We start from the raw sequence: 14215 nt of genomic DNA on the forward strand, positions 1-14215 counted from the left end.
TGGAATACATTTCCAAACATGTATTCCAAACTAAATGTTTGTATTTACTAAATACAAACATGTATTTTGTATTTACTACAAAATACATGTTTGTATTTAGTAAAAGATCAGATTTTTACTGATCTTGGTATTTTTTTACCAAGATCAGTAAAAAATAAAATCGATTTATTTTTTACATTTTTTTTAATCTTCCCTCCAACTTTCTGAGGTCCACTAGTGTCTTCATGGTGGCTCCCACTTTGATAAACTCTGTCTGATAACATATTTATTCACATCATTTTCTCATATTTTGACATCTTTACAGAAAAATATGATTAATTTAACATGATAATAAAACTGAATGTTTTTAAAAATGATGGAAGACCAGAGAGTCGCTGAAATCGTCACGCTCCATGTCCGCATCACACTGAGGTGAACAATGAGAGGAAGTCATCCTCTGTTCTCATAAAACTCTCTAACCAGGCACAGAAAGAGATGCTTGACGTTTGGAGGGAGACGTGACAAAAGGGTCAACAAACACTTGTCCAAAATGGGTAAATTCCTGCCTTTGTGCAGAACGTCTTCAACAGCCAAATCAAATAACTGAGATGTGAGGATAAGAAGTCAGGATGTGTCAATTTGAAATAAAAACAGAAATCCCACCGTAATGCATGTAGCAGTTGCCCTTAGTGGGATCCAGTTGGATGGCCTTCAGGAAGTAGCGCTCAGCTTCTGTTTTCTGCCCCTGAGAGGGAAGGATTAGAAGCAGCGTCATTATTTCTGCACCCACTTCTCAAAGCTGCTCATTATGAAAACACCAAGGTCTGCTCAGCAGCCCAGATACCTCTGCATGAACCCAATGCCCTGCACCTCAACCACAGGCTGCTGCAACAATAAATCCCAATAAACGGACAGGAAACATGGGAACCGCAAGTGTTATTCTCCCCTCCTCACGTGTCATCCGTCAAAAGTGCACGGTGTCATGTTTGGCCCAGAGAAGGCTTGTTCATTACCACTTTAATCTGAGGGAGAAACACTTCCAGAGCAGAAGCACCGGAGGCCAGCATGTGTGTGTGGCCTGATGAAACAGGACAGTGTGTGGAAAGTGTGTGAGCGCAGCCACAGAGAACCTTACGGGTCTGCAGGGACTTGGAGACTCGCATATATATGAGGATCACACAAGTTTTATTCAATCGAACGGTTACTCCGGCCTTTAGAGAGACGAGCGAATCAATACTGGAGGCTGTTGGAACAGCCGGTTTGAAACTCTTCAGATGCACAAAGCTCCTTTACTCTCTGCAGACTGGAACAAGGAGCCAATCACAGCTCAGCCCGACCAGAGAAAGCAGAAAATCTGAGGATGTTTAACACCTGAAAGCCCAGTAGACTCAGTTCGGTTGGAGACGAAAACAGCAGCATCTGCTCCAACTCCAGCTGCTGTGGCTCTGAGTCAAATCAACCTGTTCCCCTCCTGGCCTGTGGGGGCGCTGCACCAAGAACCACTGACAAAAACCTCTGAAGCACAACTTCCTTCTTCACCAAATGGAAACAAAAATGAGTCAGGTTTTAGCACTTGGAGGGTTTCTCTTTTGTCTTTGGTAAAAGACATTTCTACCGCTATTGCTAGGCTAATGTGTTTGTTTTGTCTGTATTTACCCAGAATGCCCTGCGCTGTAGTCCACTTCCTGCTTTTGGAGCGGTCTCCAGTCTCTGAGAAAATCAGGTACATGTTTACCAGGCGCTGAGCTGGTGGTGTACTAGTCTGGGTCAAAGTTCATGTCTGAGCAATATCACATCTGTGCATTTTTGTTCTGGTCTGGATGGAGGGATGGGTGCCTTTAAGGCCCAAACGCATTAAGAACAACAGACGTAGAAAAACAGAACGACGTCCTCAGAGGTAGGAAAACGCAGAGAAACTTCAGCAATAAATGTTCCTGAGATGAGTCCGCCGTTGGCTTCTCTTCCTCTTGTTGTGAGAGAAAATCGAAAGCATAATAAAGCCAACAGGGGGTTGAAAAGACGGATGAGAAAAGCAGCTGTATGCGCTCTTCCTCTTGCTCCAAACATGCCGAGCTCACTGCAGATTCCTCACACCTTAAATCCCTGATAGCATCAGGCGAGCTGCAGATGCAGCTCCGACTCTGACGTCTGCTTCGTGTTATCCGAGGAAGTGGCGGGAAAACGTCAACATGCATCCCAGCAGGGACCTGAAACCCAGGACTGATCTTCATCATGACCTTCTTCATCGCTCCAGATGTCAGCTACCTGTTCAGCGCCACCATCCTCAGTGACCCCTCTGTGACCCTGTGTGACCCTGTGTGACCCCTCAGTGACCCCTCTGTGACCCCTCTGTGACCCTGTGTGGCCTTGCAGCAGAGCGCCATCCTGCAGCCTCCCTGCAGCTTGCGGGGAAGTGAACCTGAAACCCGGCCAGCATCTGAAGTGTCTTCATCATGAAGAGTTGTTCCTCAGGGAGCGAAGCCTGAGGGCTGCAGGCCGGTCCACTTCCTGCTCTGCGTTTGATCATGTAAACCTGCTGACATGCGCGGCGGCAGCTAAAGGCTGCGATCAGGAGCTGCATGCAGGCAGGAACGGGCAGCAGCGTCCAGACACGACGATCGTCCTGAAGTCTGAACTCTGTTTTCACCTCAAACCAGCTCACACAGCGACTCTTAGCTCATCCTGACGCTCAAAACCCAATTTAAACTCATTATGCAGCGATTACCAGCACGATAACGCAGGCAGGTTATTTAAGAACAAAACAGATTAAGACAATTTTCCTTTGCTATTACAATGATGTAAATGGAATTATTGTTTTAGCTTTGCTAAAAAGTAAAACCTGAATTCATGCTGGATCTGTTGAAATGAACAGAACCTCCGAATGAGGCTTTACTCCTCAGTTTCTGCATGGATTTATCAGCCGACCTCACAGTGTGATAGATTTGGATCCTCTGGAGTTGCTAGGTGTTACAAACAGAGCTGAACTTTTCTCCTCTTCTTAATTTAACAGCAGAGAAAGCAGCATCGACATTTACTTTAGGTTTTGGTTATTAAACCTAAACTTTTAAACTTTTTGAGAACAAAGATTCCCTGCAAGATTCCAAGACTGATAAGTGAGAATAACAAGGAGAAAGCTGGAGATGCACCAATCAAACAAAATCTGATTTTATTTTCAATCATAAATACAACAAACAGAATCATCTTTCCCTCCAGGCTGCATGGTTATTGGTATTCTTAGAAGCAGCATAATAAGTAAAAAGGAGAAAATTTTAACTTCTGTTCAGGTGGGAAATTCAGAGTTCAGGAAGTTTTCAGTAGGAATCCAAACATTGTCTTTTTTTATTCACGTCTGTTCCTTCAGGGCCAGGCAGTGAGAGAGAAAGACATTCAATAACAGATGAATCTTTAGAAACTTTTTCTGCTCACTGAGATGCAGAAGGAAGCCAAGCAGCCACTTCTTTATTTTCCACTATGTTTTAGGAAGTTGGCTTTCTGTTTCTTCAAAGACACAACAGGAATGAGATTCCACTGAAAGAAGGTTTTAATGTTGAGCTGAAACCCAAACCTGAGTTCAGGTTCTGAAACGTCTGGCTGCTGCAGCGCAGCTGCATCCTCTCATCAGCAGCCTTTCATTCAGCTCTGCAGGCTGGATGAATGAATGAATGTCTGGCATGTTGGAGAAGAGACAAGAGGAAATAACACAGGAGGACTGGCGCTTCATTCCACCGCTATCAATATTGTGATGAGAAAACCTCTCCACAGAAACATCATAACTGTGAAATAAGAGATAATGAGCTAAAACTAGTTGCTGCATTGAATTACAGAACGTCCTGTAAGCTGAGTGTGATCCAGATTTTTATCCCGGAGCTTCAAATGAAGTCTTACTGTGATAGCCAGGAGTTTTCCGTAGGTGAGGTGAGCAGGAATGTGGTCCGGTTTGGCTCTCAGCGACTCCCTGTACCAGTGATCCGCTTCGGGCAGCTTGTTCAGGCGCATGTAGGCTTCACCTGGGGGTCAGAAGGTCAGATCAGGGGTCACAGAGTCACAGGCCGAGACACCAAACTGCTTCCTGCTCTTCTTCTGGTGACAGTCGTCACAAACGATGGCCGACAGGCACAACAAGGAGCTGCAAGAGCCAGACGCTTCAAAACACGCAACAAAAAAACCTACAACCAACAAAACAAATGGAAACGATGCAACAACAAACACAATTCTGCAACAACAGGCAACAGGAGCAAGAGGGGGAAACGCCACAATTAGTAAAAACAGCAGCAAAAATGAAAAGCTGCAAACTCACTCAGCTAATATTACTGATTCCAGACTCCCCCTAGTGGTCTGGAGGACTTCCTTATTGCAGTTGTTTTTGCAGTTTGCAGCGTTTTCCCGTTAGCATCTCCTTCCTGTTTGCTGATTTTTCATTCACATTTGTTTTAATTGCAGGGTTTTGGTTCCATGCTTTCTGACTCAAACAGTTTTTATTGGCAGTTTTTCTGTTGCATTTCTGTTTTTGTGTTGTGGAGTTTGCATCATCCATGTGTTTTACTGTTGATGTGTGTTTGTACGTGTCGGCCACAGACAAATTCAAAAATATAAACACATAAAGTTCTTCTGATGTTATATTGCAGCCTGAATAATTGAAACGTTCTGGATCAGATATCAGACGGGTAGTTTTTCCTCTCCACTGTTGCCACGTGCATGCTCAGCAATGACTGCGTGCTGTCGCCCCCTGCTGGTCCAGAGGAATGAATTCTGTAAGCCAACGACTCGATGAGCTGCTGAGTTTCCTTAGAATATTTTAAAGATTATTTTAATAATGAACTGAAAGTGATTGAACTGAAATGACTTTGTTGAAATGGCTTTATAGAAATAAAATTGAATGGAGCTGCAGTCTGGGAGGCAGCGTGATTTAAATAATGGATTATTTCATATAAATTTACAGCGGATTAGAATTGGAAAATTAAGAATACGGCTCCATCTATCCAGCCTCGTTTTTATCAGGTTGAAAATCCATTATTTATGTTACATTATCATGAATGCGGTTGCTGAGAAACTGAGATTTATAGGAGGCAAACGTTTTCTTCAGAAACCACAGGGTTTCCATTCTGTCATTTCTTCTTCATATTCCCATGTCTGCTATGCAAGTTTTGAAACTCAACCCGAGTCCTTAACCTCATTTTGGATTCAATAAGGGAGCCCTGCGGTTACTCCAATAAATAATTATTGCTGTAACTTTAATCTAATCTGAGTGTCTGTACAGCGAGTTTTATCTGGATTCTGTTATTTGCAGGTTTTTATCTCTGACCTCCTGTTTTATTGATGGCTCTGCTCCCTGGCAGAGGTTCTGTGTCTCAGATAAGCGCAAAAACTAACATGCAATTAGAAGTGACACTGAGTCCAAGGAGCTGCGAACCGGTTTGAGAGTGAGCAGCATTCCTGAGCCCACCAGAGAGCGTTGGAGGGAGACCAGCAGGGTGCAGATTACCACCCAGGTCTGCCTCTGATGAAAGCTGCTGCTCGCTGGCGTCTGACAAACAGCATGAGAGGAGCAAAGTGAGCGAAACTGGAAACAGATATGAGCACCAGAGCCAAATGTGCAAATCAGTCCAGCGAGGAAGCGGCACTAAGCAGCAGAAATCACAGATCTCTGGCCCAGCGCCTCCATTTGAAACGCCGTGTCGCCCCTTAATGGTGCCGGGAGCTTTAATCAACGTTTTGACATAATCTCCAAAGCTCTGTCATATTGTATTCTGCCAACACACAAACAAGCCCGGGGCATTACCAGGTCTGGATTACAGACATCCCAGGTTTCAACTGTTTGTCTCTTTGTGTAAATATTAAAGGTTTGAAAGGAAGAAGTGGGAAGGTTAGAGGAAAGATAATGAAATCAAGAGCAGAGGAATGAGTCTGAGAGCAGCTGGTGTGCAGCTGCAGTCCAACAACCAGAGCTGCAGATTAAATCTGTTCAACATGTTAACAAAACTCTATTACTGCCTTGTTAAAGCAGGTTTTTCTGTCAGAACGCCCCCGTTCAGGTCAAACTTCTCATTTCACAATGTGATTTGTTTTCTGAGGCGGTTATTGAGCTTTCTGAATGTCTCGACTTTCCTGGGTTTTTGATTAGTTTCTGCTCAATATCCTGTTGGTTTACCATTAGCTTCGGCTAATATTGTGTTGGTGCAACGCTTTAGCTTCCGACAAATACTGTGTCAGCGTTTTAGCATTATCTTCTGCTAAATAGCGTGTTTAGCTTGTCCACCAGGGAAGCAGCGTGTTTGAGGTTTTACCTTAATGCAGGTCCACAGGTATCAACCATGATCTGGGCTTTCCCAGACTGTTTAAAGGGACAGTAACACTGTTTTATTCTCATGATCCTGAAACAAAAGCAGCACTCACCCAGCATGTTGTAGAGGCTCTGCGGTGCAAATTGCCTTGGCATTTTCTGTATTGCTTCTTTAAACATGGAGATCGCCTCCTGTGAAAGAAACAAAGCAATGAGGAAAAGAAGGTGGGGGATGTTTGTGTAAGAAAAAGCAGATAGATCCTCCCAGATAAAAAAAAAACTGGCTTTGGGGAACAAGCGGCCAATATGAATACCCAGCGTGGAATCGGGGGTCTCCGGTTGGGTGGTTCATACAGAGCTGAGCACAAAGCCTCCATCCTGCGCGTCACGGCTGTTAGCACAACCAGAACAGTGCTGGTTACTGACGGTGGTACAGTGGATGTGGTGCATGTCAACCGACTGACCTCAGAGGACCCCTGAGTTTAAATGGGGACTGTTTTAGGCTCAAGCATGCAAACAGTTTATAAAGTACAAAACCAGCAGAACTACAGCTGAATCTACAGCAGTGGTGTCAAACTCATTTTTATTTTGGGCCGAATCAAAAATCTGAATGTTCTTAAAGGGCCGGTTGCACCAGAATCTATTGATAAAACCAATAAAACTGTTAAAATATCAATAAATAGCTGTTCCTCCAGGATTTGTGATTATTTTAGTGTTTATTTTTGCAATCAAAATGACAGATTTTGTGGTGAATATTAAGAAATATTTGTAATTGTTATTTTACAGTATTTACGCTAATGTATGATGTTAAATGTGACTCTTTATCACTCGCTGTATCAGTTACGGATTTAATGTTTTTGACCAATTTTGAGAAAATTTGCAGTAAAATCAGGAAAAAAATGTGGAAATTTGTTGAATTTGTGTGATTTTTGCAGATTTGTGAAAAACTGGAAGGACTTATTGATGTAATTTGGAGTCCAGAGGGCCACATAAAAAGCTGTGGCGGGCCAGATTTGGCCCCCGGGCCTTGAGTTTGACACCTCTGATCTACAGCATCACTGCTTACGCTCAACATAAATGTGCAGCATTGGAAAAACGGCCATTTTAGCCGAGCCCACTGGGCCTTTAGGGGCATGAAATAGAGTGAATTTGTTCAGAGCAGCCTGAGGATTATCTGTGCAAACAGCAAACACAACGTCCCTTATGACAGAAGCAATTTAAAATAATGTCCGTATGAAAGCAAGTGTTTTACTCCGTGTCCCCTGGAGGCTCCGTCAGCAGCATCCTGCGTTTCGTCTCAGTTTACTGTGGTTTGAAATCATAACGCTTTTCATTATGAAGGGAATGAAAAGCAGGACATTTATCAGGATAAAACATAAAAGATGAAATGGATATACACTGCCGTACAAAGTATAACATCAATATCCAACTGATAATAAAAAAAGCTAAATGGAATTTACATCAAAAATGAGAAGAATTAACAATTTATCTTACTTTAGAAATAGAAATTTCTCACAATTTTTTTAAAGAAAATCCAGCTTATTATTGCTGCAGAGCTGGTTCTGCATTGAGATGGCTTGTGTTTACTGGTTCTGCTTACAAATGCGAGCAAAACTTTGTCATTAGATGCGTTTCCATTACATCAGAAGCTCAAAATCGCGTGAATATGTTTGTTGTTAAAAAGTTTACTGACCTTCCAAATACTTCCTGCCGTCTTTGCGGTTCGACTATCTGAGCCGTAAAAAGTGCTTCCATTACAGTTTTGCAAAATAGACCGATTCTGATGCGGCCAAAAAACCCTCGTGACAAAACTTTTTGTCAGATAACTAGAGTTCGTTTAAATGATGTTTCCATGAAGCTGATTTTAATTGTGTGACTCAGTGGAAACACAGAGCATGTTTGGTGCTGAAGGCGGTCCGGTGCAGTCCGGTCCGGTTCGGTGCCATACCTCCTGCTGGCCCTGCTCATGCAGCAGCTTGCCCAGGTTGTACAGGCAGCTGGTGACTGAACTCTTGTGGGCGTGGGGGTCCTTCAGGTTCTCGTCAGGGATGTCGGCGCAGGTCAGGAAGGTCCGCTTGGCCTCGTCCAGGCGGCCCTGATTCATGAGGATGATGCCCGTGTTCAAGTAGGCGGCTGCAGAAGGAAACAGGCAGGAGGTGAGGGTCAGGCTAATCCCTGGCTCCAGGTGTCTCATCATTCTAATGGACTTGGTCTTGATGCTTTTATTGCATTATAACAAGGACTGAACAGAAATCTGACTGTGACCAACTGAATGGTTTTTACAGGATTGAATTAGCCTGAACTGGATTATTGCATGTATCTGCCGGGGCGTTTTGTATAGGACTTGTGTGGACTGGTGCCGCATAAACAGATCGATCCAGCAGCACTCAGCTCAGTGATGGCTGTTTATTGATTTCCATAATCATATTACATCCCTCACAGCTGCACATCCAGTTCTTTGTGGTCGCCTGAAACATCCGTTTCTCTGTGAGTTTCATTCCTTTATCCTTCGTGACAGCAGAAACATGTTTATATCTATTAAAGCTGTCCCAACTCAGACGGGTTGGGTGCTTGATGAAGACAGTAAAATAAAGTCATGAAGTTTTTTTTTTTCCATCTCTTTCCTGGTAAAATCTGCATTTCTGTTTGAAACAGTCGGTTTTCTGGGATGTAAAAACGTTTAGTTGTCTGTTTTTCCTCAGGATGCCTCAGTTATCCCGATCCGTCTCTGGATCTGCTGCTGCTGCTGCTGGGAAAAACTGACCACTTTCCTCACTTTCTTCTCCTACTACTCTCCAACTTTGCCATTTCATCTGTAAACTTTATGTTTTCTCAGTTAAAGAAGCGATACCTGACTCGATGCTCTGCTGGCTTTTCTTACTTTAAACACTTTTTAGACACTTTTTAAACTAATTTGAATAATTAACTTGTTTGAAAATAAACCTGTTGCTCTATAGAAATAAACTGCATTGGTTTGAATGTGTGCATGCTCCTCAGCTAATCCAATTTTCTGAACTATGATCATGTGAAACAGTCGACTGACTTGAATGTTGATTCATATTTTTGTGGTTAATGTTTTAAAATAACTCAGCTCTTCACGGCGGCTCTGAGATTGTGGATATTAAAACACGATCCCTTTAGTAAGATGATGGATTATCCAGTTGCTCGTATGTTTTTTGCATTTGATCATCTCCAGTTAAATCTGAGCTGCACATAATTACACCAACAGATATTATTTGAAACACAGTCTGAGATTTATGAAAGTTTCATTCTGTTGGGGAAAACACAAAAACGGATAAATTTCTATTCTCCTTGCTGCAGCTGGATCGGATTAGAACTGATGAACGCTGGAATGTTTGAAACTCTTTATGGGTTTTGTTAAACTTGTGAAACCCTGTTTTTCTCAAATCTGGCTGAAGTTTTTCCATCTTTTCTATTTGTTTGCAGGCATTATGCCGAGTTATCTGGAGCCGCTTCTGCTGCGCGACTGACAGGATCTTCTGATCAATACCTGCCGGTGAGTAATTAGTCTCAGAGGAGCTTCGTCTTTAAAGAAAGCCTGGTGGTTGGAATAAATAAACTGGACGCATCGGATCGATCTGCCGGGCTCAGAAAGACGGCAACAGCATAATGGAGGTTAAGGAATCAAACAGTTTTCTGCTGTTTTTACTCATCCTGCGCATTTGGATCGGCTCCACCTGATTCTGCAGTGAACACTTTCCTTTATGAAGAAGAATTAATAAAACGCAGAAAGACAAATCAGTCTTTCAGTGAAATTTAAGCATTTTTCCAGAATTTTCAAGGTAAGTTTTCGTACTTTTCCAGCACCAAAACACCAATGAACACAGAATGGCAACAAAGTTTTAATTCACTACATGACGTAATTTATCCATCCATCCCTCCCTGTGTATTTAGTCCCATGGCTGCACAGTGGCGCAGTTGGTAGAGCTGTTGCCTTGCAGCAAGAAGGTTCTGGGTTCGATTCCCGGCCCCGGTCTTTCTGCATGGAGTCTCCATGTTCTCCCTGTGCATGGTGGGTTTTCTCCAGTTTCCTCCCACGGTCCAGAAACATGACTGTCAGGTTAATTGGTCTCTCCAAATTGTCCCTGGGTGAGTGTGTGTGTGCATGGTTGTGTGTCTCTGTGTTGCCCTGCGACAGACTGGCGACCTGTCCAGGTGACCCCGCCTCTCGCTCGGTACGTTAGCTGGAGAGGCACCAGCACCTCCTGACCCCACTGAGGGACAAGGGTGTAAAGAAAATGGATGGATGGACGTAATTTATTACTGCTATTAATAATTCTGGGTGGTAATATTTTACATTCAACCACAGGGACGAGATAAACAGTAATATGTAATATTTTATGTTTTGAAATCTGTCATCTTGTAAACCTGATGGGAGAACAAAACGCTAATTTAAGATAAAACAAAAATCACAGAATTTCAATAACTCTGCCAACCTTTACTTTATTTACACAGATCAATAAGTGACTGATCAATTATGAACAATAAATATTCTGAAAATAAACTAAAAATGTTCTTGCTAGGTTCTCTAGCATTTAGCAAATGGAAATAATTTTTGTAATTCTAAAAAACATAAGAAAAGTTTAGTGTGATTTAACTTCTGACTGTGTGAAAAAATATCTGCTTCAACTGTAACATTTTTCAGATTTAGGCTTTTAATCAAGAATATTTCACTTCATAACTAAACTGTGCAGCTTAAGCTTTTTCCAGGACTTTAAACAGAAATCAGACACTTTCTAAACCTTGAAAAATTCAAGTATTTTCAAGGCTTTCAAGCACCTGTGCAAACCCTGACAAAAGGAAGCCATTTTAACGCTCCGATAAGCAGCCAACCAAAATGTTTAATCAGAGAATAAGATGTGGGCTGAATAAAAAGCCAACAATGTGGCCTAGTTAGCTCACAATTAGGCAGCGAGTGATGGTGTAACCTTGGAAAGAAAACTGTCGCATTAACATTCTGCGCTCAAAACGTCAGCAGCTCGGGGTAATTAGCTAACTCTGCTATCGGCTACTGCAGATTGGATAATTGCTGAATTAGAATTTCCCAGTTTTATCACAAGCTTGATTAGATGTTCAATTACTCCGGAGGAGGAAGGGCGAGACGGTCAGGACTGTTTATCTGTCACGGACCGAAGCCTGGAACTGGGAGGAAGAAATAACAGAGCAGAAGGTGAGAAAACTGGAAAAGACCAAGACTGAAGGAGGAGTGAAAGCAGGAGAGCGCCGCGGTGAATGACATCACGCCTGATCTGGTCACACAGCTGTGCTTGAATGCTCAGCTCCGCCGTAGACCCGCTGCCCTTTGCCATCCATTACTTCCCTTTACATAACCACAGCCTTTGTTCACTGTTGCCTGGACACGGCACAGCCACAACCACCAGGGCTGGAGGCTGTCAATAAAAAGACAAGAGCTGTACTTACAAGCCAGCGTTGGCCGGCTCCCAATGGCCAGCTTATAGTAGCGGAGCGCCTCGGAGAACTTGTTGCTTTCCTGCAGCAGCAAACCACTGGAGCAGACAAAGAGAAACCAGGACGGCATGTGAGACGGTTTACAGCTCAACGCAGGCAGGCAGTGTGCAGAGCTGAAGCTCCGAATCAAGACAAAGCAGCTGATAAGAGAGGGAATCAAACGAGTCCTGGTGTTCTACATGTCCTGTTTGACTAAAACGGCATCATTAATACTCCTGTCAGCCCAGCGACACGGTGGGGAATAGAAGACAAGAGGGCAGTTTCTCAGAGAGAACAGCTGGGATCAATGCACTCCACTTTACAGAAACATCCACAAGAGCCAGAGGAAAATAAACCCAAACAAGCATGAAAATACAGCATACTCACAGGTTATACAGCATGTCGGCCATGTTGCTGCGGTAATACAGAGCGTTTCTGTAGGCCTGCTCAGCCCCATCCATCTTCCCCTGGCTCTTCAAAACATTTCCCAGGTTGCCCCAAGCTGACAGGCCACAGAGGAAAAGGTTAGCTAAATGCTAAAGGAAGGACTTTTTGTAATAATACTAAGTTTGTTAAGCAGCTTCTTTTCTCAGGTTTAACGTCTAAAACGATGCAGTTCTGCTGCAGCTGGTGATCTCACAACAAAAGGCTCTGCAGGGGAGCGCCATGAAGAAAAAACGGTTTTCCAGGGACTGAGCCTGGAAGACGACCAGCGCAGCAGCAAGGAGCAGAGACGATGAGTACAGTTTATAAAAGATCCTTGATTATTGTAAAATAAAGGCAGATTAACACACAATAATGCTGCATGTAGGATATGTACTTTATGTAAACTCAGATTTTATCTGGCAATAAGACCTAAGCTCCATAAAGTTATTAATAATAGATCACAACATTTCACAGAGCATCTAATAGCTGCTGTTTTGTTTAGCATGATCAGATGTTTATTTTTCCGATCAGTTTTATAATCCAGGGATATTATTCTGATGAAAAAACAAGTTTTTCTTTGTTTATGTTGAAGCTTCAGTGGAAACAAAAGAAAAAAGATGAAAAAGGAGTGGAGAAAACTAAGATGAATGAAAAGTTAGCAGAAAAGCTGAAACTGAAAGAGAAATAAAATCATAAATCATTGTTGATTTGTTAATAGAATCATGACAAACAAGTTTTTACTACTTTTGCTATGTCAAATCTCAGTTATAAACTCGGTATCGCTGCATTTTATTTAACTATTGGGAAGATTTGGTTGGATGGATATTTGGAAGGAGATCAAATGTAAATTCTGAATGATATGAAAATATCTGGTCTGCTGGATAAACTGTCACTGATCTTTATGTCAACATTTGATGCATAATTTAAAAGCTAAATCTCACAAACATGGAAAGAGACAAGATTCTGGTAAACAGTCATTAAATGTGGGCTAATCTGTCCTGGTCTCCAGAATCTAATCAGCATTTTAACCATTAGAAGGAGAAGTTAAAACAATTGGAGCTACAAATCCAGACTGATGCAGCCTGCATCACGTTTTCTATTTAAAAAAGATCCAAACAGTTTGTGTGTCTGATGTTGGGCTCCCTTCAAACCTCATATTAGCTTTGTTGAATGTAAGGCGGGACATTGCTGCTACCGTGTTGGCCTGCCAAAGCAAACAGCTGTCATGCCTCAGCGCCGCTGCAGAATCTGAAAGGGAAATTAGCAAACTCAACGTGTCCTTCTGCTGCATCGCCTGCTTCCCTGCTCAGCAACTCTGCAAACTTAGCTTTGGGTTTAAATCTGCGTCTGATTAGTTTGAAGCCTTTTGAATATTTTATGTGCGGCTGGAAGTGACAGACGGGGACAGACGGGGACAGGCGAGGACAGGCGAGGACAGGCGAGGACGGCCTTGTGAGCAGGAAACGGCAATCAAGACTGACAGCTCCGTTTTAACTCACTGCTGCTGCTGCTGCAGGTGAATATTACCATATGCAGAGTTTATTTTATCCTACTTTTCCTCTGTGCACTAAGGTCTCCGTCTGTCTGTGGAGATCCTGAGTGATGGAGACATTTTGAAGCAGATTCACTCTAAATTATTTAGTATTGCAGAAAACCGACGGAGACGAGAACACACTGAAAGCCGAAAGACCTCCTGCAGTTATCCAGGCAATAAAACGAGATGCGTTGCACGCAGAGATGTCTGCTTAACTGTGGATGTGCTTAAGTTTAAACAATTAAAGGCAAGGATTAGGACTGCAAAGACTATTTTGGTAATTGATCATTTTGATGATTCATCTGATTTTTAAAAATAGGCGCATTCTGCAGATTTTCAATTCAGTCAAGATGCAAATAAGCAACTAATTCAATTCCTTTAAAATAAGGAAATAAACATTTAATTGCATATAATGCAGTAACACTTGATCACTTGTAGCAGAAGATGAATCTGCAGCTAAAAAAATACTGTTTACTAATCTGTTGATTGTATTTTGGGTTAATGATTGGATAGCAAAAGATGCTTTA

The 14215-nt window shown here is 42.5% G+C and overlaps 1 protein-coding gene across 1 annotated transcript in view; it reads right to left on the reverse strand.

The window, feature by feature from the left end:
• Positions 1-214: 214 nt before the first annotated feature.
• The window catches only part of tmtc2b (transmembrane O-mannosyltransferase targeting cadherins 2b), an 84398-nt gene continuing 70397 nt past the window's right edge, over positions 215-14215 (reverse strand). Inside the window, exons 4-9 of the mRNA XM_008436517.2 lie at positions 12116-12230; positions 11702-11787; positions 8208-8392; positions 6373-6451; positions 3865-3986; positions 215-724 (exon numbers count right to left, since the gene is read on the reverse strand). Of these exons, the coding sequence (XP_008434739.2) occupies positions 614-724; positions 3865-3986; positions 6373-6451; positions 8208-8392; positions 11702-11787; positions 12116-12230 (698 nt within the window). The 3' untranslated portion in view covers positions 215-613. The remainder of the gene's footprint in view (positions 725-3864; positions 3987-6372; positions 6452-8207; positions 8393-11701; positions 11788-12115; positions 12231-14215) is intronic.

The sequence above is a fragment of the Poecilia reticulata genome, linkage group LG19, assembly GCF_000633615.1.
Source record: "Poecilia reticulata strain Guanapo linkage group LG19, Guppy_female_1.0+MT, whole genome shotgun sequence".
NCBI lineage: Eukaryota > Metazoa > Chordata > Actinopteri > Cyprinodontiformes > Poeciliidae > Poecilia > Poecilia reticulata.